Source organism: Thunnus albacares, chromosome 7 (genome assembly GCF_914725855.1).
Source record: "Thunnus albacares chromosome 7, fThuAlb1.1, whole genome shotgun sequence".
Taxonomy (NCBI): domain Eukaryota; kingdom Metazoa; phylum Chordata; class Actinopteri; order Scombriformes; family Scombridae; genus Thunnus; species Thunnus albacares.
In genome coordinates this window covers 4,428,314-4,454,886 of record NC_058112.1, presented here as the reverse complement: position 1 = coordinate 4,454,886, position 26,573 = coordinate 4,428,314, and the positions used below count along the sequence as shown (strand labels likewise).

The 26,573-nt window shown below is 39.0% G+C and overlaps 1 protein-coding gene across 1 annotated transcript; it reads left to right on the top strand.

Moving 5' to 3' along the window:
- The first annotated feature begins 940 nt into the window (after positions 1-940).
- On the top strand, positions 941-26,136 carry hsf4 (heat shock transcription factor 4). Its single transcript, XM_044356988.1, has 13 exons — positions 941-1,202; positions 3,385-3,493; positions 3,694-3,821; positions 5,836-5,960; positions 9,334-9,409; positions 13,459-13,526; positions 14,407-14,506; positions 16,267-16,385; positions 16,760-16,990; positions 17,164-17,281; positions 17,513-17,578; positions 22,504-22,601; positions 23,462-26,136. The coding sequence occupies exons 1-12, from the start codon at positions 1,077-1,079 to the stop codon at positions 22,561-22,563; spliced, it is 1,326 nt and encodes a 441-aa protein (XP_044212923.1). The 5' UTR covers positions 941-1,076; the 3' UTR covers positions 22,564-22,601; positions 23,462-26,136.
- The last annotated feature ends 437 nt before the right edge of the window (positions 26,137-26,573 follow it).

Genomic DNA, 26,573 nt, shown 5'->3' with positions numbered 1-26,573 from the left:
CAGCTTTTAGATTATCCCCAAATTTCATTTTCAATATGGCCTGAGTTTGTTGATGGAGCAAGTGTGTTTATCCTCTGGAAGCATGAATATGAATTAGAGCAAAAATCAGGCATCACTAAAATCCTCTGCATTCATCCTCTGCAGATCCATAAGCAGACACAGCAAATATTATGGTAACCAAAGGTGTCAACATGTCTTGTTTTAGACCAAACTGCTGGATTCACTAAACGTGATATGTTCACTTTACAACCTCACATGATCACACAGAGTAATCCCACATTGTGAAATCCTATAACATCTCAGTTAACTAAAAAGTTTAATAAGTGGTTATAGCATAGTTGCTGTGGTGTTACTGCACAAACAGTATGGTATGTCCACTTCATAACAACATCAAGACATTTATGATAATCCTCAGAAATAATAAGGGACTTTTTTATTTCTTTTCTACCTGGCATACAGGCACACTGAACCCTGTGTGCAGTTTAAGCAGTAGCCTTTTGATGGTTGGACATTGGTGTATTATTGAAGCTTTTGTGTGGATGCTGTATTGTTTTACTGGGCGGTCTCTTGATTGTCAGTGGGAGGCCGGGGGTAGGGGGGAGGGGGTGGGCTTGAATGGTGTGTGTGTGTGTGTGTGTGTGTATGTGTATGTGTGTGTGTGCTGACCTGGACCTTCTGATGACATTCAGTTGGATGACTGGTGTGGCCGAGAGAGGAGAGTGATAGAGAAAAAGAAACTGAAAGAGCCACAAACACAGGAGTATATATTCAACAGACAAGTCCAGTGAGGAGAAATAGCAAAGAAAAGAAACAAAGTGAAAATCAGAGACGGTGAGATTGTGTCGACAAGGACGCACAGAGACAGTTTGACCGACTGAAATGGAATCAACGAGACTGAGACAAACTTGGGATTATCAGTAACGGATCATCAGAAGTGGAGTCTCTCAAACATGGACTAGTCTGGGGGTCTGCACATACATACGCACATACACACACACACACTTTCCACACACACACACACATACACACATTTGGATTCCTGTTGTGACCAGCGTTGGCAGTGGACAGGTGTCAGTATGCAGGAGTCTCCAGGTGCCATGGGTGTAGATGGCAGCTACGCCAGCAATGTCCCAGCCTTTCTCACCAAGCTATGGACGCTGGTGGAGGATCCAGATACCAACCACCTCATCTGCTGGAGTGCTGTGAGTCAGTCCACAAAATATCCGCAGTACAGTTGTAACTCTGTCAGAAATGTAATTGTCTATGGTATTATAATCCTGGCAGTGTGTTTCCCATTTCTCAAAAGTTATGTCAGTTTTAAAAAACAACTCAGAGTTACAGTATTTATTGTCTTCCTCAGTGAACACACTGAGTGCTACTGTAGCATCACCTTCCTGTTCTTTTCTGTTTAGGACCAGCCCATTTGGTTACTTTTCAAACAGTAAGAAAATGACGTATGTTGATACTATCATACCACTTACAAATGTTTAACAGTAATTTTAATCAGTGGCGGTTGTTAGAAAGTGTCATATATTTTAAAAAACATCAAGCATGAAAGGTAGACACAGGGCTAATCACAATGTACTGCTTAGCAACTTACAAACAACAAACATATAATAATTTTGCTAATAAATGAATAAAGAGGGCAACATGAACAATAAATATAAAGTGATACAGCAATAAATATATCAAAAAAAGGATTGATTGTTCATAAGACAGTTTATAAAGATATGTTTAAATATAAGGAGCTAGCTAGCCTATGCTATTAGCAGGCAGCCTGTATCACAGTCTTGCTACCCTGATGGTAATCTCCTGGTACATTGTGGTCTTTATATGGATAGGCGAACTTCACAAGAGCCCTACCTGAAGACCTCAGGTTGCCTTGTTAATTCTTAAACTTTCTATCCATTATCTATCGAAAGGTACTTTGAACTGGTTATATCAAAACACCTTTATCATGCTTATCTGATGTACTCTGTGTACCACAGATTAATAGTAAAACAGTGCCACTTATGATGGGTTCAAAGATTTTATGAATGGCTAGGCTATACTAACTATATTAACATTTAACTGGTGTGTATCCTCTGCCAGAGTATCATGCTTTCTTTGGCACTCTGATGACCTCACCTTTACATTCGGCTATTACTTAACTTTTGACCTTTGACCCAGGATGATCATCTAAATTTAAAATTCTGAGTGCAATTAAAAGTACTCAATCAAGGTTTTACATTGAGATTATATACATTGTTTTCTACAGTACGTGTTTACTTTTTTTGTTCTTGGGTATGAGTTGTGACACAAAGAGGAGGCTTCAGCGATGAGCTGTAAGAGGACAGCTGTTCTTCTTCATAGGGAGACAAACACACAGACAGATGCTGTCCAGTCCCATGACATCTATAGTTAGAGTGTGCAGCATCAGCTGTTGCATTGTCAGACTATTAGTAGGCAAGTATGCATCACTACATACAAGGTAACAGCAACATCTTATTACAGTTGTCTTAACTTAACAAATTTTACCACCTGTTGTGCTTTGGGCTTTGCTAACTCCCTTTAGATGTAAATGATATTTTAAGTATTTACAATCCGAACTGCTTTTTAGAGCAAAACAATGCTATTGCAGTTGTTTAGTAGAGTGTAACATTGGGAGAGAGAGCGTGACTCATCCCTCACAGTGAGAGAATCTGTTTGATTGGCTGACTGAGCTGAATTTAGCTGCTGATGAGTAGATACTGCACTGTAGGAAAAATATTCCACCTCCTCACAAAACAACTTTTAGTATTCAGATTGCATTATTTCACATGACTTCATCTGCTTCCATCCAACATCCGCTTCCTTGGCAGTCAACAGGTGGTGAGTCATGTTTACGACAGTAATGTAGAACATTATCACTGACAGACTGTTGCAAATTAAATGTTTTGGGCAGCAGTTTTGAAGAGATAAAGATAGCCTCCATATTGTACTGGGTAAAACAAGAGTGAGGGTTATATGTGACCTTAACTCACAAATGAAATGGCTGAAAAGCAAAGATTACAACAAAGCGACTCTAAAAAGTTCATGCAGAATCTGTGATAAAGTGTGCTAAAGCCAAACTATTCTGCTTTGGGTTCAAAAGTCCAACATATCTCTTTATGTTGACATGGACATTGGTATCCCAGTTATGACTCTTATCCCATTTTTGGCCTGTGAGCCTTGGAAAATGAACCTGGCTATTCATATCCCTGTGCATGTGATAATTAAATTTTTTGGTAAATGAAAATTTGTGTTTTCATTCACAGTGAGCAGGAGTTTGCCTGTGTGTCAGACCAGGATCCACATTTTTATGTGTGAGATATTGCCAGAAATGCTTTTAACTAACTCTATTCCTGACTATGTTCTGTATTTCAGACTGGGACTAGTTTCCATGTGTTTGACCAGGGACGCTTTGCAAAGGAAGTTCTGCCAAAGTACTTTAAACACAATAATATGGCGAGCTTCGTTCGACAACTCAACATGTGTAAGTCAACTTTTTCTTCTCTTCTCTTCTCTTCTCTTCTCTTCTCTTCTCTTCTCTTCTCTTCTCTTCTCTTCTCTTCTCTTCTCTTCTCTTCTCTCCTCGCCTCGCCTCGCCTCGCCTCTCCTCTCCTCTCCTCTCCTCTTCATTACAGTATGTATTCCTATTCTACGCTGTGAGTTTGCTGTTATGTGTGTATCTAGATGGTTTCCGTAAGGTGGTGAACATTGAGCAGAGTGGTCTGGTGAAGCCTGAGCGAGACGATACAGAGTTCCAACATCTGTACTTCCTCCAGGGACATGAACACATGCTGGAGCACATCAAGAGAAAGGTATGGACACACACACACATGCACACACAATGTCTCAAAGACAACGACCAGAATGTGTCTTAGAATAATACAGACAGGCTTTACATGTGTAGCGTTGAAGAAGTCTGTAATTTGAATTTAGTGCACATGTAAATGAAGCATGTAAAAGATTCCTTCACCACATTTCTACCACATCAGATTTTTTTCAACATGTATTTATTTACACTTAATAATTTACTCATCTACCCTCCTAGGATAATGAGACTCCCATCAAAGCCATTAAAGCTTAACATGCCCAAGCTAGGGCTCAGTAGCACAATTGTTCATTCAATTAGATGCCAAAATCACAAATTTGCCTCAAAGGGCTTTATAATATGTACTGCATACAGCTGTGCTTATGAGTTATTCATACCTCACACTGCAATTAACACAGCTGCAATATGCAACGACTCAACATGACTTCCAGCTTTCTAGCTGGAAGGAAGCAAGTGGCTTAAACAGAGAAAGGGGAGTTTGTGTGGCGGCAGAGTTAAATACAAATAAAAACATGCAGAAAAGTGACTTCTGTTTACATACTATATTATTAAGGCTACTTAAAAACACTTATCTTAAATATTTGAGGGGGGCATGTGTCCTCTCAAGTTGAATGGGCACAACGCTACTGCTTGTCAGCATGTGCTAATTAGCAAAAAACACAAATTACACCCAGTACTAATAGGAATGTCATTAGTTTTGCAGGTATTTGTCCTAAAAATTTTGACCTGATCATGGTGCAAGATAAAAAGTGGAGGTGTCACCAAAGTTACCTTGAGAGGGACATGATCATCTGTACCAGATATTATGGTACTAAAATTGCTGTTGAAAACTTTCACCCAAAACTACAAATGCCACCTGCTAGTGGTGCTAGAGGAAAAGTCAGGGGGATCACCAAAGTCATTAGGACTCATCCTCTGGGGACCAGGAATGTTATGCAACCCAGTAGTTACTGAGACCAAAGTGGACAGACCGACAGTAAAGTCTGTGTAAATCAATAATAAATATGTCTTTCTCACACCACAGAAAAATGTGTATTTGACCACACAGCCAAATTTGAATGACCAAGTATATAACATTAGGTTTCAAAATTGTGGAAAAACAAACAGTACTCTCTGCTCTGAAATGCTGGGGGCGTGTCCACTGAAGGCATGGCCCAACTGAACAGCCTCTGAGTTAACAACGCAAATACCAAACTCCCATATAAAAATATACAATTTACAATAGGCTTTGTTTGTAGGTGTCAGGCAAATGGATCATATTTTAAAAATAAAGTAATGTTAGGAGCCACTGTTTAATTCAACACATATTTTAGGTAAATGTAGACTTGTTTCAGTAAAAATGTAACTTAAATGACTAGTTAACAAGCGATCCATCACCAATCATTGTTATCTTAAATTGTCATTTTTTTCAATGGAGTACGGTGCACTTAACATCACTCACTTGTCTGCTGGAAAGTCCTTGGCAGCTTCATTGTGGCTATCACTCTTGGAGCAATTGCCTCTCACACTGTACTTTTTAGTGAAGCGCTGCCTGGCAAATGCTCTCCCTCTGGCCGGGGACCTCCTAGTTGCACAGCCAGTGCTGAAGCCAAAGCCACTGGTGGTGGCTGGTGTCAGCCTGCGTCTATGCTAATGTTGACCAAAAATGGCTCAATTCACCAGTAACAGCAGATTATCTGAAGTGAATCCCAGTTGTCTCAGATGAAAGTTTGTAAAACAGTAATAATAGTCACTATGAGTACTTGTGGCTTTAGTGTTTATATAGTGGGGGAGGTGCTAGTAACCCCTCTATGTCATCGAGCCACTATTTCAGGCCTGCCCAAAAAATCCTGAACACAGAAATGATGACAGTTTAACACTCTAACTCCACAATTCAGCACTACATAGTTCACGGTCTTTTCATGTTTTCAGCAATTATTTTCTTGTATAATGTGTTTAAAAAGAAATCTCTGATTTTCCTTTAGACTGACTTTAAATTGAGCTGTACTTTGTGTGTGCAGGTATCCATAGTGAAGAGTGAAGAGACCAAAGTTCGTCAGGAGGACCTCAGTAAACTGCTGTATGAAGTTCAGCTTCTCAGAACACAACAGGACAACATGGAGTGCCAGATGCAGGACATGAAACAGTGAGTAGAGAGGTTGTGTGTGCGTGTGTGTGTGTGTGTGTCATGGCCCCACGAGCACTTAGGCCTTCACCAAAACCCATTCCCATCACCTGCTGTTGATGTGTGACCGACACTAGCGGGGTAATGGTTGTAATGTACACCAAACTTTAGCACTAGTACCTTTTTCTCTTCCATATTGTGCTCACAGTTTGAATATTTGTCAAAAGAGGTGTGTTTAATTAAATTGCCCCTCATTTCTTAACACACATTCTTGAATACCTGAGGACAGGTAGTTTTTTTAGAATTACTGGTTGGTTTCTGAGTGTCTGGGCAAATAACTGAACAGTAGTCTACGGTGTGCACTGTACTTAACTTGGAAGTGACAGGATAAAATTGACAGCAATAAATCAGGACATTCTCTCTTTCTTTTAAAAATCATTGCATTCCCTGTGTTTAAGTATTTTTTCAATAGATATTTCACAAACAAAGCTAAATTTGTCCTCTGTGACTACAACTTTGTTGGGTTGAACAGCAATAGAAATTGAATGGCCTAAAAAAAAAAATCAAAGAAAGTAAATTGTGTGTGTGTGTTATTCCTCTTGCTAAGTTGGAACAAATCACCCAGTGAGTTTTTCTCTAGAGGCTATTGTTGCTGAAAATAGCTGCTGTGTTTCCATTGTGTGCTGGAGCTGCTTTGTGCTCCGTATTGTTTGCTAATGAGAGGAGAGAATGTTCACCTGCTCACCTGACTAACACACACACATGCACACGCACGCTCACACACACGCATGCACGCACGCACACGCACGCGCACACCAGTAGCGACTAACGACATTCTTAGAAAGGATGATTATATGTGCGCACGTGCACCTGTACGACCATGCATATGGGCATGGTCTTTTTGGACTTTTGTCTTTATTAATATGAGATCTTGTTTAAAAATGGCGAAAGGTCCAAATCTAAATTCACATTGACATGCTCAAAGTCAAAGGAGGGTTTTTTGCATTTCTTAATTGCTTTAGTCTCACACAGGACAGAGTTGGAAGGGCAGAAATTATGGTTACATAAATATACATACATGAGGTTTAGGAACACAGGCTTTTCCTTATAACAGAGCTCATCACTCTCTAACTGGTGCCTATGAGCTTAACTTCACCCTTGTCGTAAAGGCTCAGCTTAGAGCAAGCTGCCACTCTCCACCTGTCCAACCTGCAATGCAGAAGGAGGAGAGGCAGCCAACATGACGGTAAACAAGCCTGATTGACTGTAAATCGTCTTACAAGAGAAGAGTTTTAAAAAATGACCAACTTTCTTTACCTGCCTCTCCAGAATAAACAGAAGGTGGTGAGCACACTGTCAAAATATGATCAGTCAGAGTCCATCTACTCCTCCAATAAGCATGCTGGACAGGTCTCACCAGAGCCCAACAATGCAAGAGAACAGCACAACCAGTACACAAATGCCTATTTTGTAAGTGTTATGTTTGACCTGACTACTCAGACATATCCAGCATTGGTTGTGCTATTGCTAAGACAGGATATTAAATATGCAGTTACACTGTCGACCTTTACTGGTACACTATACCTTAAATCCTGCTATTTAACATTCATAAGTAGTATAAAAAATGTAATAAATTGTTTACAACACACTATAATGTAGCAGATATATGGACATTTTAAGTGTATATAAATGTAAAGCATTAGGCAGCAATTACAACAAATATTATATTATTATAATTGTCATTCGGTATCTGTTTATATACCAGCATCCAGTTATGGTTGCCCACAGGAATTATAGTTGAGTACTACATTAATAAGCATTTATATCTGCTTACAACTACACTGTAGTGTGTTATAAAACATTAATTAGCAGTTTATATACTTTTTATATAAGTTTTACCCATTTACCATATACCATGTCAGTGCACGTGGGCACACATAACAAACATTCTCCATTTCTAAAGAAGAAAGAATGTATTTAGCTGCTGCTATTTAGTTCTTTAGCTGTGCAGAAAGAAAGAGAGATCAGGGCTGATTTTTCAGTTCATGGCATGAGCTGTTTTCTCCTCACTTCCTCCTGAAAGTCCAGTCACTTTGCATTACATTGAGAGGCTTGGACTGTGCATGCACATCCTAGGAAGTCTGTCAAATAATCTTAACAACACTAACCAGCCCGTCCCGGTCTGGGACTGCTCTCCAGGCACAGTATGCCTGTGACAATACTCTTGAGAAGTCTTCTGGGGAATTAGCCAGGTGGTGCAATTGGAAGCTGAATAACTTGTAGCTATGGTGCCATCACACAGTGAGACAAGCAAATAACCGTTAGGCACTTCTGTCTAGCTTGTAATGAAATAAAAGTAAATCAAAAAGATCGCATGTGCACCATCTTAGGGTGGACTGTCTTGAGATAGCAACAGAACTACAGTTGACAGTGGGTGTCCTGAACACAATAGAGACAGTATATAAACACACAGTCTCCTCAAAGAGTTCTGCCCTCTTTCTGACAGATACAATAAAGTGCTGCTGCTGCGAAGTGACTGTCACGACCAAAAATTGCACTCTCTCTTGTGATGAATCCATCCATAGCAATACTGTCGTCTTCTGGTTGGGAGGACAAGTGGATGAGGTTTATACATCAAAGAGCAGTGGAAAGGGATGAATGGGCACACTCTTCAGTGTCAGGTTAGGGCGTTAAACCTGGATTAAGACGCCCTAATGTGTGTGTGAGTGTGTGTGTGTGTGTGTGTGTGTGTGTGTGTGTGTATGCAATGAACATAAAGCTATACTGTATGTCCTATCGGAGTCAAAACATAACAATGCAGATTACATGCTGATCTGTTTGATCTTCCTACTGTAAAGCCTTTTGTAAAATATTCTCCCTGGTGCAGGGTAAAGGTTAGGGTTAATGGGCACACTCTTTGGTGTCTGTATTAAAAAAATCAAAGACAGAGCTGTGAATAAGAAAACACTTGGGGGATATTAAACTATTTTTGTGTGTTTTTACGAGTTTGTTCGCAGTAGGCTTTAAAGAAAAAAGGAAACCTATTGACCCTTGTTTTAGTACTGATCAGCTGACTTACTTGAGTCCCATTTCTGCATCTCAGTTCAAGGATATTTCACACTAATGAGGGAAAATGCTGAAAATCCACATGGAAGAACTCAAATCTTATTTAAACCCACAATTTCCTTCATTTTGGGTCAGTATGAGCAGCAAAAAAAAACCCCAAACAAATTTAATTAAATTCATTTAGCATGAATGATAAAAGGATGTTAAACAAGCTATGTTCAGATTAACAGGCTTTCAGATTTTTCACCAAAATGAAATTAACTTTTATAACAAATCAAATTTTCTGCTGTACTAAACATCTGTCTACATGATCTGTCTCTCCTTGCAGGCAAAATGAAGTGCTGTGGAGAGAGGTGGTCTCACTGAGACAGAACCACACACAGCAACAGAAAGTCATGAACAAGGTCAGTCTGTGTGTGTGTGTGTGTGTGTGTGTGTGTGTGTGTGTGTGTGTGTGTGTGTGTGTGTGTGTGTGTGTTTGTATGCTCTGAACAGTAAGTGAATCCTGATCTTGCTGATCTTTTTACACTGTAGTTAGAGCCTCACATGTTAGATCATCTAGAGGAACTCTTACAGTCAGTCATGTAGTTTAGGGTGTAGATTTGTGCAGGTCTTCTTCAGTGTGCACTGGGTGCATATCTGTATATCTGGTCCTACAGTATACCTATCTTTAAAAGAGTCCACTGATTTAGCATTGCACCCCTAAAACATTGTGAGAATCACGGTTGATCACTGTGATTCACTTTCATTCATGATGTTTTACTTTCATCAGCTAAAATTCATAAATTGTATTTTAGTGTGCAAGAACTTTACAGAACCCCTCTAGACATTTTTAAAGATTTATATAAAATTCTCTACTTTGAATAATAATTTGTGTCTGATACATTTTTTCCAAAAAAAAAAAGTTTACAATTACACATTCCAGAATCTATACATATGCAAATATATTTCATCTCAGAAGTATAACTGTTGGAAACAAGATGTCTCCTACTTCTTCTAAGTCAAGTCCATTCTCAGTTTATGTGCACTTCAAGTTTCCACATCACACTTGTGTACGCTGAATATTGGACGAGGACTGGCTTAAGAACTAGGTGTGATAAATCATGCTTGTGCACCCGCCCCTAAAAATTGGATTTTTTTTAATGAGCACGGAGAAACTTTCCACTTTCAGCAGATGAATGTGAAATCAGCTTTCTAGTGTCAAACTCTGCACATACATCATTCTGGACAACATCCAACTGTAGGAACAAAAAGAAAAACATATTTTTGAGTGGAGGGGGACTTTAAGTGTTTCCTGTTGGGTATTAATAGTTAAAAGGCAGAATGTTAGAACATAATAGCGATGGACCGCAGCACAGATTGGGCTCTTACAAGCCACTAGCACCACCTGCCCGCCTGCACACCTTCTCCACATCACTACTAACAAACACCACAGCCATCTGGTCTGTGAGGAAGAATGTGATGTGTGAAATGTTATCAGTAATGTAAAATGCAGCTTTCTCTCTCTCACTGAACATTACGACTCAGCACTCATAAACTGGCTACATGTCAATTAAGATTATTAAAGGGGACATATTATGCAAATTTCCAGGCTTATATTTTTAATCTGGGGCTCTCCTGGAATATCTTTGTATGATTTACAGTTCAAAAAACTCCTTATTTATCTTAGCCCAAGCAATTACCATGACTTGAGGCTGAAACCAGTGCAGAAGTTCCTTAAAGTGCAATGCCACCGATGGCTGCTAGATGCTGGCTCCAAAAAATCCCTCCAATTGACTCCCATTCAAAAAGCATCAACTTCTCTCTAGAAATACTGAGTCAATCATTTTTTTTCAATGAGTCATTATGGTATTGATCACAAAATTCAGGCCGTCTAATAAGTGTGCTGCTGGTCATTGTTATTGCTTAGTGTTAATAAGATTGAATACTTATAGTAGCTTTGATGGCTGCTGTGTAGGCGATGATTGACAGCTGTGACAGTTGGCTCACATGCAGCTCTCCCCGTCTCTGGGACTTACACTGAGTCTGATTATTGTGGCAATATATCAGTAAGTTTAATGTTACTTGATAACGATACCTAACCTGACATGCCAGATAGTTTGTTACACAGAACCTTCTGAGAAGTCGTCCATGGAGACTGGCAGGTGATTGGACACTATATAACTAACTACAAAACAGGCAAAAAAAAACCCAAAAACAACAACACACAAATATGTGGAAGCTACCATTATTGTTCAGATAAATAAAAAAATTCAAATAAATACAAATAAGAAAAACTGAACTGTACAATTAGTCACACATAACAGAAGAGAAGTCATAAAAATGTACTCACTTTGCAAAGTCAGTAGCCTATATAATATACTACATAACTATAGAACAGGCTAAAAAACAAAGCACATTTTTCCAAACTAAGTGTTGTAGTATAACCAACAGGAGACCGCTAATGTGTGAAGTGATTTTAGGTACAGTACACTGTATAAGAGTGAAGTTACCGAATATTTTTGTAGTATCTCTTTTTGGTGTTGCACTTTTTAGACAGCCCCTGCACACTCGTCTCATAGCTGGCTGTACACAGAGACCAATGTTATTAGTCCAGCTTATTTGGACTAATAACATTGGTCTCATTTGGGTGAAAATTGAGTTGTAGCTTGTTGTCTATCTTACTACGGTAGGAGAGAGGCATTGTTTGTGTTTTAACAGCATTTTACTCATGAATTATTAAGGTGCTGTTTGGTGCCCATCCGGCACTTGGTGCCCTACGCACAGTCCGTGATGCGCGTATATGTAGCGGCGGCTCTGGGGATGTGTTTCCAGAGCAGGAAAGGCAGCACTCCACACTCCTTATTTGGAGGGTCCTGGCTCCAAACAGAAACAATGGTGCTGACCATAATCTGCAAATCTGGGCTTCAAACTGGCTCCAATACAAACCAATGGGTGACGTCACATCTTGCTATGTCCTTCTTTATACAGCCTATGGTTCAGCCTCCGTCTAAAACAGGCCGTTTTAGTGCCTGTCTCTTTAAGGCTCTTTCCGATGAGCGCACTCTGTTCTGATTGGCCAGCTCTCAGAAGCTGCCCCTTGGCAGACATCAAACAGCTACGTCAACAAACCATGAAACAAACTATAGCAGTAGGATTTCATTACTTTTTTTCTCATTCTTTACTCGAAACATCAACTTCTCAAATACATCCGTACATGCTTGAGCCGAAATCCAATCTGAAATATGAGAGCGGACAACGCAAACAACACGTGGAAAAACCTTAGCTACAACCTTAGCAACCGAGCCTATAGAACAGATGGCTGTTAATGGGCATGCATGATGAGCTGATGTAGGTAGAAAAGGTAAGGTATAAAAAACCATCACAAACAGCATTTCTACATATGTTCACCTCAGGTTTTGGACCTTTGGACCATGTTTAATATAGATATCCAATATCATAAGAGTATATAAATAACAGAAAATCACAAAAAGCATGATAGGTCCCCTTTAAGGACACAGCTCATGGGGGGTCCGCAGAGCAATTAAGTACATGAATAAGTTGACTAGCTAATTTTAGCATAGTAAGTCATATCCAGTGTAGCTAAAGCTGGACAAACAAGAAGCCTGCTTCTCTAGTCTTGCTGTGACTTTTGTGTCTCTGCTTGATTGTAACAAGTTTTTTTTTCTTGTGGTTTATCAAAATTAAACTGCTAAATAAAGACAGGAGAGCTATGTTGTGTTCATGTTGATAATTGCAGTAATGATGGTAATGGAAATGTTTCACCACAGTACATAGTAAAAACAGTAAACCGGCACATCTCGACCCACAATACAACTGTACAGTCACAGTTCAGCCTCAAGCAGAGATGAGGAGCGATCTTCTATTACCTTGACACACTGCTTCAGTTACAACTAAATAACTCTGAACGAATACCACTACTACAGTACTACTACTACAACTGATGCAGCCAGCCAGATATCTGCCACTGTGTGAAATTTAGTATCATTTCACTGTCAGATATCATTCCTTGGATTCATTGTTTTTTCATCCTGGGATTTTGGTTGCTAAGTTCATTGTGACATTCTTACTCTATCACACACAAATGCTCAATATTTTCCTCATGTGCTAAGCTAATGTGTGCAGTGTGTTACATCATGTAACCCAGTGTTCTCATTGGTTCAAACATTTACAGCATATAAATGCCACGCAGTGAAGTCCTTCCCAAAGACATATCAAACATTTATTTCTAGCAACAATTCTTGATAAAGTCGAGGGAACATTTACTAACAGTTGTGTTTGATAAGATGACACAGTGGGAGGTGGGGGGTTATGGGTCATGCAATTCACTTTCCTTTCTTTGCTTTTATGTTCCAAGAAAGAAATAATGGGACAGTATGTGTGTGTTTTCTGTGTGTGTGTGTGTGTGTGAGGAGGATGCTGATTCATGCTGTGCTTTTTCTCTCTTTGCCAGCTGATTCAGTTTCTGTTCAGCCAGATGCAGTCCAACACACCCAGCACTGTGGGCCTAAAGAGAAAGCTGTGAGTACATGCATGCACACACACACAAACCCACACAATCACGCACGCACGCGCACACACACACACACACACACACACACACACATACACACACAGGGGAGCAATCAACAAAAGTGAGACAAATAGGGCCACAGTGGGGCAGAGGGAAGGGCTGGCTCAGCTGACAAACTGAACAATCTAACTCAACAAGCGCAGTGAATGGAGACAAGTGCTGAATCAGTCAGTCAGACACACACACAAACACACACACACACACACACACACACACACACACACACACACACACACACATTCGCACACAGTGAAGGCAGAGCAGAGTGCATGACCCTGCTACAGCCTGTGTGTGTAAAATGCTGGTTCAGCTTTGCTGCTGAGTGTGAACAAGGCCGACATGAGAAAGGAAAGGCACGCTGGAACACAAAAGTACTAAAGAAACATGTATTTCAGGGTCAGTGTTGTGTTACCTGGCAAAGGTGCAATTATGCACCATCTTTTACTCTAAGTGACCACATTATTAAACTTACACATCAGTTATTTTGAATATCACAGACATGATAACTATCGATAGTTAGATACTGGGTTTTTTTCTCAGTTTTACAGTATTTAGGCTGACATCATAACATCCCAGATTACTGGAACCCCTTTCTTTCCTCTCATTTCTTGTCACATCCTTACTTTGAATTGTCTAATCAAGGCTAAACATGCCCAGTATTCATTTTATCTATCATACAACCATTCATTCATACAACAATTCAGCACCTTCAAAAACAGGAAAAATGCTAAAAGTCAGTACTAGTTTCATCAGGTTGTGCTGTCATTGACTTTGCATAGCCGCTATAACTCCAGATGTGTAACTGAATGAAAACGAATGACCTCCTAGGCCCCTGATGCTTGATGATGGTTCTCCCAGCCCTCCTGCCTCGAAGTTCAGTCATAATAACCCGATGGAGCCCATGCATGAGCCCTTCTACATCCAGTCGGTGAGAAAATATGCAAATTATAGACATTTTTTACACCTAATGTGTTTACCACAGTGACAAAATATACTGTAGCTGCTTCATAACCCCTGAAGCCCCTAAGGACGTATAACATGAGGAAAATTATTTTAGTTGTGGTGTTTTCTAGAGTACTAACATGTAAATGTGTCTCTTTTCCAAAAATGAAGCTCTTGCAGAATTATCAGTGTTCTGCAGCCTCTTTTAATGACACTTTGTCATTTTGCTGGGAACTAAAATTAGTACACTACTGTGCTGCTGACCTTCCACATTCAGCACAAATGATGTTGGCAGCCACATGCCGTAAACATCAACTTTGTAGTTACTGGCTGGCATTTCTAAGTGCTTCGCCATGTTGGGATTTCAAATTTATCTTTAAAGCCACTTGATTTAGTGCACACAGCATGCCTGATACAGAAGTAATCGCTTTCTTCAGCAGCTCAAGACATTTATTCGAATCAAAATTTAAAGTGTACTTGAAACATGGCATATCCACTACATCATAGTTAATATATTATCTGGACATAAATCTCCTTTAGCACCCTGCTGCCATCAGGTTAGTTGTTGTGTTATATCAACACTAGAGGGAAGCAGTGCGTAGTGACAGATTTGGAGGGCTATGGATGTGGTGTGTATGAGAAACAAAGCCTTGAAGTGAAATGACTATTTTTATATCCTAGTTTGTAACACTAGTCACACAAGGGGAACATACTGCCCTACAAAGCAGTAACTGGGTTTTAATGCCTTAATTTCATGCCTTTAATGGACAGGTTCACAATTTTTCAAGTCTGTCTTAAAACAACAGTCAGGTGCCCAAATAAACATTGAAATAGGTTTTTCTTGCTATGATCATTACTCCAGTTCAAACTGACCATTAGAGGATCCTTTCATATTGCTCTTACAATGTGAGTGATGGGGGACAAAATTCACAAGCCTCTCTCTGTGAAAAAATGTATTTAAAAGTTTATCTGAAGCTAATATGAAGCTTCAGTAGATATCTTTCATCGTTAAAGTCTTTTTAATGCCAAAGTCCCTCTTTTTGTTACTATACTTCCACTGCAGCTCAACAGGGAAACACTGTCCGAGGAAACACAAAGAGGGAATTTGATGCTAAAAAGACTGTAAATGTGTCAGATATCTACTTGATATGATTAACTCAGACTGCTGAAGCCTCATATAAGCTTCAGATTCAGCTTCAGACTTTTAAATGTATTTTTGCACAAAAAGTGTGGACACACTGTGGATTCTTTCATTTACGTTGAAGCACATTTGAAGGGGATCTTTTAATAGCCAGTATGAACAGGAGGAATGATTACAGCGAGGAAAACCTCTGTGTAGTTGTCCATTCCTCTGTGAGAGTGCAGTAAGTGTGATGGTGGGATTTACAGTCCAAATATTACAGCCTGAGCTGCATTGCAAAACCAAGATGTAGTAAGTGTACAGCCAGAGAGCAGTTACTGTGGTTTGACTTGATTTTTAGCTCCATTTGTAGCTACTGCAAATATTATGCTGTATATATGTCTATGACATAAATGTTTCAAATGGTGAAACAAATGTCCAAATATCAGATTCAGATTCTTTAATTTTTACTCAACTTTGACCAAATATGTATTTGACATGTTTAGGACAGTGTAGATCTGCAATGTTACATTATCAACTTAAATCAAGAAAAGAAATATGAGCAGAGGAGAGTTTTTACAGCCATGAGCAGACATGCATCACAGTCCTCTCTTCTCCTTCCAAAGCCATCCAGTGATACTGCTTCTTGCTCCACCAGTGGGCTGACAGGAGGACCAATCATATCAGATGTTACTGACATGTCTCAGGCCAGCATGGCTCTCCAGATGCAGCCTGATGACACCAGGTAAGTGACGTTAATACCCATAATATTATTAATACTGCTACAACAACTATTACTATTAATACCACTACTACTAAATGGATTGATGTCATCCATAATGGAGATTTTGCTTTATCATTTCTTGTATGGTTTTCTTCTATGTGACATTTCCCATCATAAACGTCCAACATCAGCTCTACATCCATTGCAGCATGTAACAACCATTTTTCTAGAACAATGTTTATTATTGAGTACTACGAGTATGATGAGGCAGTTGGTGCTGATTCATCAAACTGATCGCGGGCTTAATAGAGATGCGCTTGATGTGGCAAATTGAACCGTGCCTTATTGTACTGGTAGTTCTGTTTTTGACTCGCAGTATTTGACTTTACTAACAGGGAGAAGTGCCTGATGCTTATCAAAGAAGAGCCTGTGAGTCCAGGAGTGAGAGGAGGAGGGAAAGGAGGCAGTGTAGGAGGAGGAGAGGCTGTAGCATTGACCTCCTCCTGTGAGGTGTGCTCCTCAGAACCTCCTGTCCTCCCCGTTGCAATGGTCCAGTCTGTTCTGGAGGGGAGGGGCTCAACGGCCTCAATGATAGAGAGGAGGAGTAAGAGACCTGCCCTGGACAGGTAGGTGCTCACATACAGATCACAGTTGCACACACATGCATACAGAATGCAATGTACAAGCAGTTATTTGCATACACACTAAACAGCACACTGATGCAAGTAGTGAGCAAGCAACCCTGTGTGTCATTTCATATATTACATACTACTGTGGGTGTGTGTGTGTGTGTGTGCAGAGTGGAAGTTTCAGATGCAGTGGAGAACGTGGATATGAGCCTGGAGGAGTTGCAGCAGCTGCTGCTCAGGAGCCATCAGCAGAGTACTGTGGAAGCTGGGACCAGTGCTGTTATGGATGTCAGTAGGCCTATACTGTATATAGATGCACCATTACACATGCACATATAGAAACACACTGACAGATGACTTGGTGAACTGCACATAGATTCAGATATGTATGATCTGGTAGTTTAATCCGTCACTGCTTACAAAGTACACAGTGACTGATGAATTGAGCTATTCCTAAACACTGACCTGAATGAATACATTTTTTCTCTCTCTTCTGAATACATTTTATTCTCTTTTCAGCCCTTCAGTTTAAGCCTGCCTCTGACTGAGTGGAACTTCACAGAAATGGAGTCCAACCTCAAATCAGTAAGTCACATACAACTTTGTATAGATAACGTGAACAGCGCTTAAGGGAAGATGCCTTTTCCACTCAAGAGTAACCATCATGCAACGTGATGGCAGACTTTCTGTTTGACTACTTACATGCACATTAGCTTCCCAAGTTTAGATAACGCACCCTTACTTATTATGTTACTAACTGATAACTGAGGATTATAACAACAATATCAAGCAGGACTCAAGGTGGTGTACTGATGTACCAACTGGATTTTAGCTGTAAGCTATCCAGCACTGACCTTGTCTGTAGGAGTGTTTCTGCGTGTTTGTGTTCAGTTCAGCCTCTGATTGAACTCAGAATTCACCAGAAAACTCTGATTCTTTCTATTATTTCCCTCTGTATGTTTATGATTCATAAAGCAGATTAATAAATAGATTCATAAAGCCATACATTTTCTGTAAAAGTTGAAACATTTTCAACATTTTCAACTCAGACGTATCTTCGCGTCAATTCGCACTGCTCCAGGCAACTTCATGTCATCTTTACATTGACTTTGTATATAATCGCGCTGCATCTAAAATTCACTTTATATTCTGTGTTAACACACAGAGTTTGGATATACAAAGCACTGTTAACCCTCTGGTTATTTCAAGCTCCTTTTAAAGACTAGACGGGGATAGTTCTTTCCAGAGAAACAAAAGCATTTGGCATTTTTGTTGAAACTCCAAAAAAACACATTTAAATTTTCCTGACAAACCACATCATGTGTCTTTGTGAATAATGACTGTCCTCTCGAGAAATACAACAGCATTTGTTGAAACAATGTATGATTACATTCACTAGTGAAGGTGGAAGTAGATGTATGTTCTTATGCCACCTGTTGGGAGGAGGTCTTTATTTTAAATATATTTGTGTAAAGTTATTTTCTTTTAACCTGCGGAAACAATTGATATCACCTTATAAAGTTGATATGGAAAACTTGTCAGCAAACAATTGCTTATTTAAACATATAGCAGACAGGAAGTGACATAAGCATTCATTTGGAGTTGTGTTTCTGGCCACCTGATGAATGTGAGTCCAATATTCACACTCCTTTTAGCTCTGATTTGGTCTCCACCAACTCCTGAGAAAAATATGAAGTTGAAGTTGCTTGATCAGCTTAGTTTAAACTTTCAACCCTACCTTTTCTCTTGCACAGTCATGCCAAAAATGTGTCAGTTGCTGCCCCACAATTCCCTGAGAAGTGATTCACTCAGATCCCATGTCAAATGAATAACATGGGTATCTCCTCACTGGGCTCTGTGGCTGGTAGGCCTTCACTTTAAGGGTTTGTTGAGACTGAAAATAGCACTGTGTTAAAACAGACACATGAGGCTGTGCGTGTTTTGCTGCCGGTCCAGTTTGAGTGACAGATCCATGACATGTCAAGGATTATCAGATGCCCAAACACTGAACAGCAGCTAATAGTACTATGAGACAGGATTCAAGTTTCAACAGCTGCAAATTAAACAGAACTGCGGCATTAATGTTACTAAGTAATATATGAGGAATCTGTGGTTGTACGTATTTGAAACTACAGTAATGATTTTACACACAGCTCACAGTTTTTCGAGGAGCTACTATAAATGCTTAATGCTGTGCAGTTGAGGATGAAGATCAAATTGTCCAATTTGAGTCTTAGCTTCGAGATCTGGTGTAATACAAACAGGAGCATTGCTGAATGTTGTTACCACCATTATCAGAGAGCCCTTTGCTAAATGTGCTTGCTAGCAAAGTAATCAATAATGGAACTGAAGTCTAATTTTCTGGCCACCTGGCATTGAATAGATAAGCTGGTGAGGCTGTTCAGTCTGTCTCAACACACTGTAGAGAGATAGTTGTTCATGTGATTCACCTTGTGAAAAGTTCTCACATTACCAGCAACTTCCACAGGAAGTGTACACAACAGCCCAAGAACATACAGCACCTCTCCAAAAATGCTTTACATTAGCATTTTAAAATTTCATCTAACAGCTAAGGAGGAGAGGAGAGAGGTTAGATGGGAAATAAGTGCCGTGAAATTATGACTGATTTGCAAACAGGTTTAAATCATTGAATACTTATGTGCCATATCAAACGTGTCCTCATCAGTGACTCTGAATGTCCAGCAGCAGTTAGTTCCTTAAATATTGCTACTGTTTTGTAATATTAAAATTTTTGATCATGCTGTTGCAACTGTATTGTGAAACACAACAGCTGCACTCTTATCTTCAGCTGTGATCACGAAAATGTTTTCGTTTCCTGTAATGTGCTACGTTGTGGAATTGGGGTGCAACACCTGTCGCACAAGATTGGCTTTAGACAGTGAATTCTCATGCAGTCATGTTTCAGTCCCTCTGTGTTTGTTGCTTCTTTATCATGAGAGATATTTGCTGATTGGAGATGCAATGCAATACTTTGAGCCAAATGCTTAATTGCATTGAAAGAGATGGAATATTTCTTGAGACCAGTTTATCTTGCTTAATTTGTCCGACTGCATGAAGAGAACATGCTGTTTAAGGCCTCAATGGGGAAGTGTGTTACCAATGGTCAGAGCAGTCTGAGAGGCAGAGAAGAGGTGTTGGTAGGTAAATTTCGTTAAACTTTGGCTGGAGCCAGGCTGGCTTTTACCCCCTGCTTCCTGTCCGTATGCTAAGCTAAGCTAATTGTCTCCCAGGTCTTACTTCATATTTAACAAACAGACATTAAAGAGGCATAAATCATAATAATAATATGCAAATAAGCATATTTCCTAAAATGTTGAACTACTCCTTTTTCAAGCACTTTGAATTGCCTTGTTGTTGAAATGTGCTATACAAATAAACTTGCCTTACCTTAAGGATATGAGCAGTGCAAAGTAAGTTCCCAGACGATTTTCTGGTTCCACTTTTTCATATGGCGCCCTTTGTTAAGTTCTAAGCAACATTTGTTAATACTTAATAGATCAATTATATGCCATTAATAAAAGCATTGGGTTGCCAGGTTGTGAAAAATCTCTTTCTGGTGAGTCATTAAAAGTTGTGTCATTAAGAAACACTCATGAGTTTCTCACTTCCTAATTAGTCATTAAGTAGTAGTTATACATAGGTAAGTAATTACAAATGTCAGTAAGTCAATAACAAAGGGCAATAAACATCAATTTTCCAATTACACTCAGTTAAGTAATTTTAAAAAAGGTTTCAATGTTTTTTAAGTCCATTCTCAGTGTATGTGCACTGGTGGTTTCAAGTTTCCACATCACACTGGACCTCAATTGACTCCAGATTAGTTGTGATGTCACAATTCATGCCCGTTGTTATGATTTGTACAAAAGTCCTCCTCCACTCAAAAATGTGTTTTTCTTCTTGTTCCTACAGTTGGAAGTTTGAGCTTCACTGTACAGGATGATGTATGTGCAGAGTTTGTTTTCATGTTCATCTGCTGAAAGTGGAAAGTTTCCTCCCGCTCATGGAAGATCAGATTTTAAGGGGCGGGCCTATGAGCAGGATTTGTGACATTACAACTAGTTTGGAAGCCAGTCTTGGTCCACTATTCAATTTACAAAGTGTGAAGTGGAAGCTTGAAACCTCCAGTGTACAAACACTGAGAATGGGCTTTACAGTGAAGGAGGAGACATCTTGTGTCCAGCAGTTAAACTTCTGGGATGAAATATTTTTACAGTAATAGACTCTGGAATTTTGTTTTTTATATATGTTGTAAAATGTATTTTTTTATTGACCATCAACAAAGTTGTTTGTAACAACTTATAAACACTTTCTATTGACTTAACTGATGGTGGTACTGATTGTCCAGCAGATTATCATAGTGTAACCTTATCTTCTGCAGTCTGGTCATGCAATATACAACTCTTGATCTTGGCAACGATTCCACTTCCTGCTTTTTAATGAAAATCTTTAAATTCCAGAAACTGGTCATTGATCTACCTATAATACTTTTATGCCTCATTTTCCGCAAATGCTCCTACAAAAATGGATCATAACATGACAGCATGACATTATCATCCATCATCCAGAGCTTTAAAGGACCAATGTGTAGGATTTAGTGGCATCTAGCGGTGAGGTCGCAGACTGCAACCAACTGATAACCCCTCCCCTTCCAAGCGTGTAGGAGAACCTACAGTGGCCACGAAACTTGTGAAAAAATGCAAAAGGCCCTCTCTAGAGCCAGTGTTTGGTTTGTCCATTCTGGGCTACTGTAGATAGAAGACCCGCTGCTTGTGTAGATATTAAAGGCTTGTTCTAAGCTAACGATAACACAGTAATTCTTGGTTTCAGGTGATTATACATCAATAAAAACATACTTATGAATATGAACATTAGATTCAATTTCTGCCTATAGATCCCCCTAAATCTTACACACTAGCTCTTTAATTTTCTGCATAAAAAGCAGACACTCGATGTTGAGTATAGTCTCATCTAAAAGAGAGCTCATTTCTCCTCACTTTCTGTTTAGTTTTGTTTGTGCAGTTGGCAGTCAATACTACTCCCAGTAATTAGAGTGTGCTGCAGGTTTTTCCACTTCCAGTCACAGCCTGTTTGTGCCTTGTTTGCCTCATGTTCTACTGATTTATCATATGTTACATGATTATAAGACATTTATAGGAGTCTCAGCACTAACTCAACTTAAATCTTTTTTGGTCAAGAGAAAAACCTGACTTGGGAAGAAATAATACATTGATGCTTTTACTGAATGATCCAGTCACTCCTTCCTGTGGCTGATTTTCTATCCCACAAATGATGGTGTCATTAAGAAATTACTTGCCTACAGAGGGGTAGAGTCATCAGTGTTCTCAATAGTAAAATAGGGGTCCCTTAAGGAAAAAGGTTGGGAAGCACTGCTACGAGGCACAAGCATTCATTTTTTGATTATAAAATTAAAGGTTTGGGGTTAAGATACTAAATGTATGTGTGTTTGTGTGTGTGTGTTTTGCTCACAGTACATGTTCCAGAACCAGGAAGCGGAGGCTTTTCCAGCTTCTGGCTGCGAGGAACAGTGATGGATCTGTGCTGTGGACTGTCCTTTCTGAAGTGCAAGGTAACAATCCTGTGACTTCTGTTAGTGAAGTGGTGACTAATTCAACAAATGGAGGACATACTAATCTGACAGTGTCAAGTCAAAGCCAACAATGTGTTAGTCGGTGTTAGCCACAAGACTGTTTGTTCCTGCTGAAGAAATAAATCTTTAAAAAAAAGGTCATTAATACATACTCTTTTCTTTTTTTAACAAAAGGGAATAATAATTACCTAAAACGTGCAAGCACTGCAGTTTTTAACAAACACTTCTCAAACATGTGTAAAACATTTATTTGATGGGGGATATTTCCACAGATTAATACACTAACAAGTATTTACAGCAACAAGACAGTGTATGTGAGGTTGAGTCAAAATAAACTACAATGCCCATGTAATGAAGGAACACGTCAGCCAGAGCACCAGTGTGGCTCATTGATGTGTTTTTGGAATCGAGATATGTGAAGCACTGGCTGAGCAGACAGTATTTGTTTGTAAGATCAACTCATTGATGGTTTTATTTTTTTCATATCAGCTTTGGTTGAACTTTTGTCCACCAATTTTTACAGAGTAGTCATGTTAGGAAGGGATCACCACATGGCTAGTGTTGAAGGATGGATGATTACAGCATTTAATAATGTTGTTAATGTACACATGACATGTAAGTATTGTAATTAGACAAACTTGAAAAAATCTAGACTAACAGTTTCATTTAAACTGGAACTTAAAGCCCCCTCCATGAAAGAAAGATCACCATTACTTACCATATTTTCATCTTACAGCTTATTCTGCTTACTGTTGCTTTCCATAGTGTATGTGTAAATATGGAGGGTCTCTGCATGCCCAAAGACTGACTCTGCCATCCTTTTGTACTTCTCTCCTCAGGCCACAGAAGCTGCCGGTCCCTCATTCCACTCTGCATGAGTTTGATCCCACGGCCCTGCCAGGCTGTTTCATACACGTGGCTTCACTTTTCCTTCTTTACATCCACATACCTACAAAATGCAGCAATGAAAAAGCCTGTATAGATCATGTGATATTTTTTTTTTTTTAATGAACTGATCAAAGTTCTTATATCAAGACTCCAATATTAAGCCAGCTGGATGCAGACAGTGCATTCTTGGCTCCAGCACTTTAGTCTTTGTGTGAGAGGGAGTTCCTGCTTGTGGAAGTGACTTTTTCTTCCTATAAAGAATCTATTACGGATGTATACAAGTGAATATTTTTATTATTTTATCCTTATCACAAAAATACTGTACTTGTATCTAGGAGCAAACTTTGGCAAAATAGTCGCTGTGGAAAACCATCTTGGAGGGGCAATGTAGCATATATTACAAGTGTGTCTGTGATTTTTTTTTTTTTTTTTCTGTCTGTGTAAGGGTGTAGAACATTTAAGGGCTCCTCATATACTTCATGCATTTCAAATCATTTTAAATGTGTTAAGATAGATGAGAGATGAGTTAGCATTCAGTAATATGAAAGGTTCTTCTAGCAAAACTATGGATTCAAGCCACTCTAAAATCCATTGAGAAACCTTAGGTTTTTTTTTTTTTTTTAAAGTATAACACAATAGGAGGTTTTACACACTTTCAACACCCATCTAATGTATCTTTGCACAGGCCTGACATGTAGCCAGAGACTTCTCTTCAGAGTTACTTCTGTCCATTTAAATGTGAAGTTTTAAGGAAATATAAAAAGATGGGCTTCTCATTTGACAAAACCAAGAACACCACTGCATTTTTGCACAATCTGTATCACTAGTTATATACAGTTATGACAAAGGTCATTCATTTTCTGTTTGTAAATGACCATCATTCTACACCTGCATGTCAAAAAGACACACTGGCCTCAATGGCAGGGTTTAATCAAACTCGTAATGAGTGTGCATAGAGCACGGAAACCCTGGTAAACAGTCAACAGAGTGGGGTACTGCCTTTCATACTTTGTAAAAACAAAACTAAAAAAACAAAGAAAAAAAAAAAACTCAACCAGCCAGTCTTTGAAAAGAATTTCATTATGGTTGACTGTGTTTCATTAAATGTATGGTGAGGTGGTTACTTGAGCATTTAATCTGTTATAAAACTATGAATACCTGCTTAAAGAAATGCAGATTTATTCTCTGGATTACTAAAAATGCTTAATAACTGTAACTGATAATGCCATTCAATGTAATATATTACTCCTCAGCACTGGTTGCAGGCAACAGTTTAAAGGTTAACTTAGTACTAAATATACTTCTGGGAAGCTTCCTGGAGATGAGTTGAATTGTGCAATACTGTACAGAACTGTGAGAACTCACATAATTGCAATACATGGATGACCATAGGAATGTAGGAAACAGCAACTGTGAGTGGTGGACTGGAACACACCATAGAGAAATGCACTGCAGAGGAATAATGTTAGCCTGTGAGTCTGAAGGCCCTGCTGGCCTTTTACACAGAGTCGGACCAAAGTGATTTGAGCCAAATGACTGTAGATCCGACCAGCAGCTCTGCTGTCAGACCTGCATGTTCCTGGTAGCAGGGCTATGAGTCAGGGCAGCGATTTGCATTAGCTTTTTGAAAAGAGCTAAAAATCTAATTTTCTCAAAGATTGAATCTGTTGAGCACTATTACTGCTACTAACTTTATAATAACTACAACTATCACAACTTTCAAGACGTGTGATTTCCATGCAAAAGTCAAAAAGTCAAAAATGAATCTGGTACAGACATGATTGAAATTGAGCTAGTAGCTTGAAGAGGACATAGAATAGATAGAGTACGTTAATATTCTGTAGATTTACCTAAATTTTGTAATTATAATAATTTAATTATGTTTAAAAGCTAATGCAAACTGCCCCCTGCACTTGTCTCTCTGAGGTAAACATTTTTGACCCTCTTCTCTGTGCATGTTTCGGGGAGAAGGGAGAGAAAGCGAGCTGTGGTGTATGACACGTGAAATTGCACTAAAAATCACAGTTGTATGATATTTGAGAGTATACAGTACATTTTAGAAATAGCATTTATTCTTGTTCCTCACAATAATATGAGTGTTAATGATTTTTTTTTCAAGGAGTGATGGATACACACATTCAGTTGCTGTTGTGTTCTTAATTTATTCTGTTTTCCATTTAATCATTTGCACTGGAAATGAACGGATGTGTGTTCAAATGACATTTATGCTTGTCAGGATTGCAGATTGATAAGGAAGTATTTTTGTTCATTGAGTGAATAGATCTCTGCTGTAACAAAGCCTGGCATCTCAAAAGCAACTCTGCACTATGAACGGACATAGAAAGACAACTGCCCACTACATACATTGTATATACATCATAATACATCATAATGCACAGTAATACATCATAAATAAATTTAACATATATCACCAAATCAACAGACAGAACAACCCTTTCCTGTTACAACAAACACACCCGCTGCCAGTAAAAACACGGAAACGGTCTTAGTGTTCAGATGCTTTTGAAAGTGGGCCACAATCTGCTGAAAATGTGAATTGTTTTAAATGGCTTTTTGCAAAGACTAAAGTGTATTGTTACAGAGAGTCAAATAAACTGAATATGTATTCCACCTGTGAATGAAATATTTAAAAAAATATAAATAAAATGAAAGAAAGCAGACACTTTGAAAGAGACACTTTGATTCATTTGCATATGCATATTCTATCTATGAAAGAAACTGTCCTCTCAAGAAAAACAACACAATAGGTTGTGAAGTCAGTCGCACAGAAACAACATACAGTTAGATTTGAGTGACAGATGCCATCTAGCAGCTGTATTAATTATAACCTGGAGCTTGGACTTCACCTCAGGAAGCCGCTGTTCATTTCACATGTCCCATTTCCAACTGCAAATCAGGAGATTTTTACAAAAACTGTAACTATGGTTGTCGCCTAACCTTCACCCCATTATTATTGTAACCATGACAGCATGGGAGGCCTAACTTTAAGGACATAGTCATTTCAACCCACATCACCTGTTTAACAAAATGATCATTTTAGCC

What these genes read in the sequence shown, in the direction of transcription:
- hsf4 (XM_044356988.1), top strand. Translation starts at nt 1,077, where the DNA reads ATGCAGGAGTCTCCAGGTGCCATGGGTGTAGATGGCAGCTACGCCAGC. An exon ending in AGCCCTTCTACATCCAGTCG is followed by an intron (nt 14,507 to 16,266) that starts GTGAGAAAATAT and finishes CTCCTTCCAAAG; the next exon opens with CCATCCAGTGATACTGCTTC. An exon ending in GGACCAGTGCTGTTATGGAT is followed by an intron (nt 17,282 to 17,512) that starts GTCAGTAGGCCT and finishes TTCTCTTTTCAG; the next exon opens with CCCTTCAGTTTAAGCCTGCC.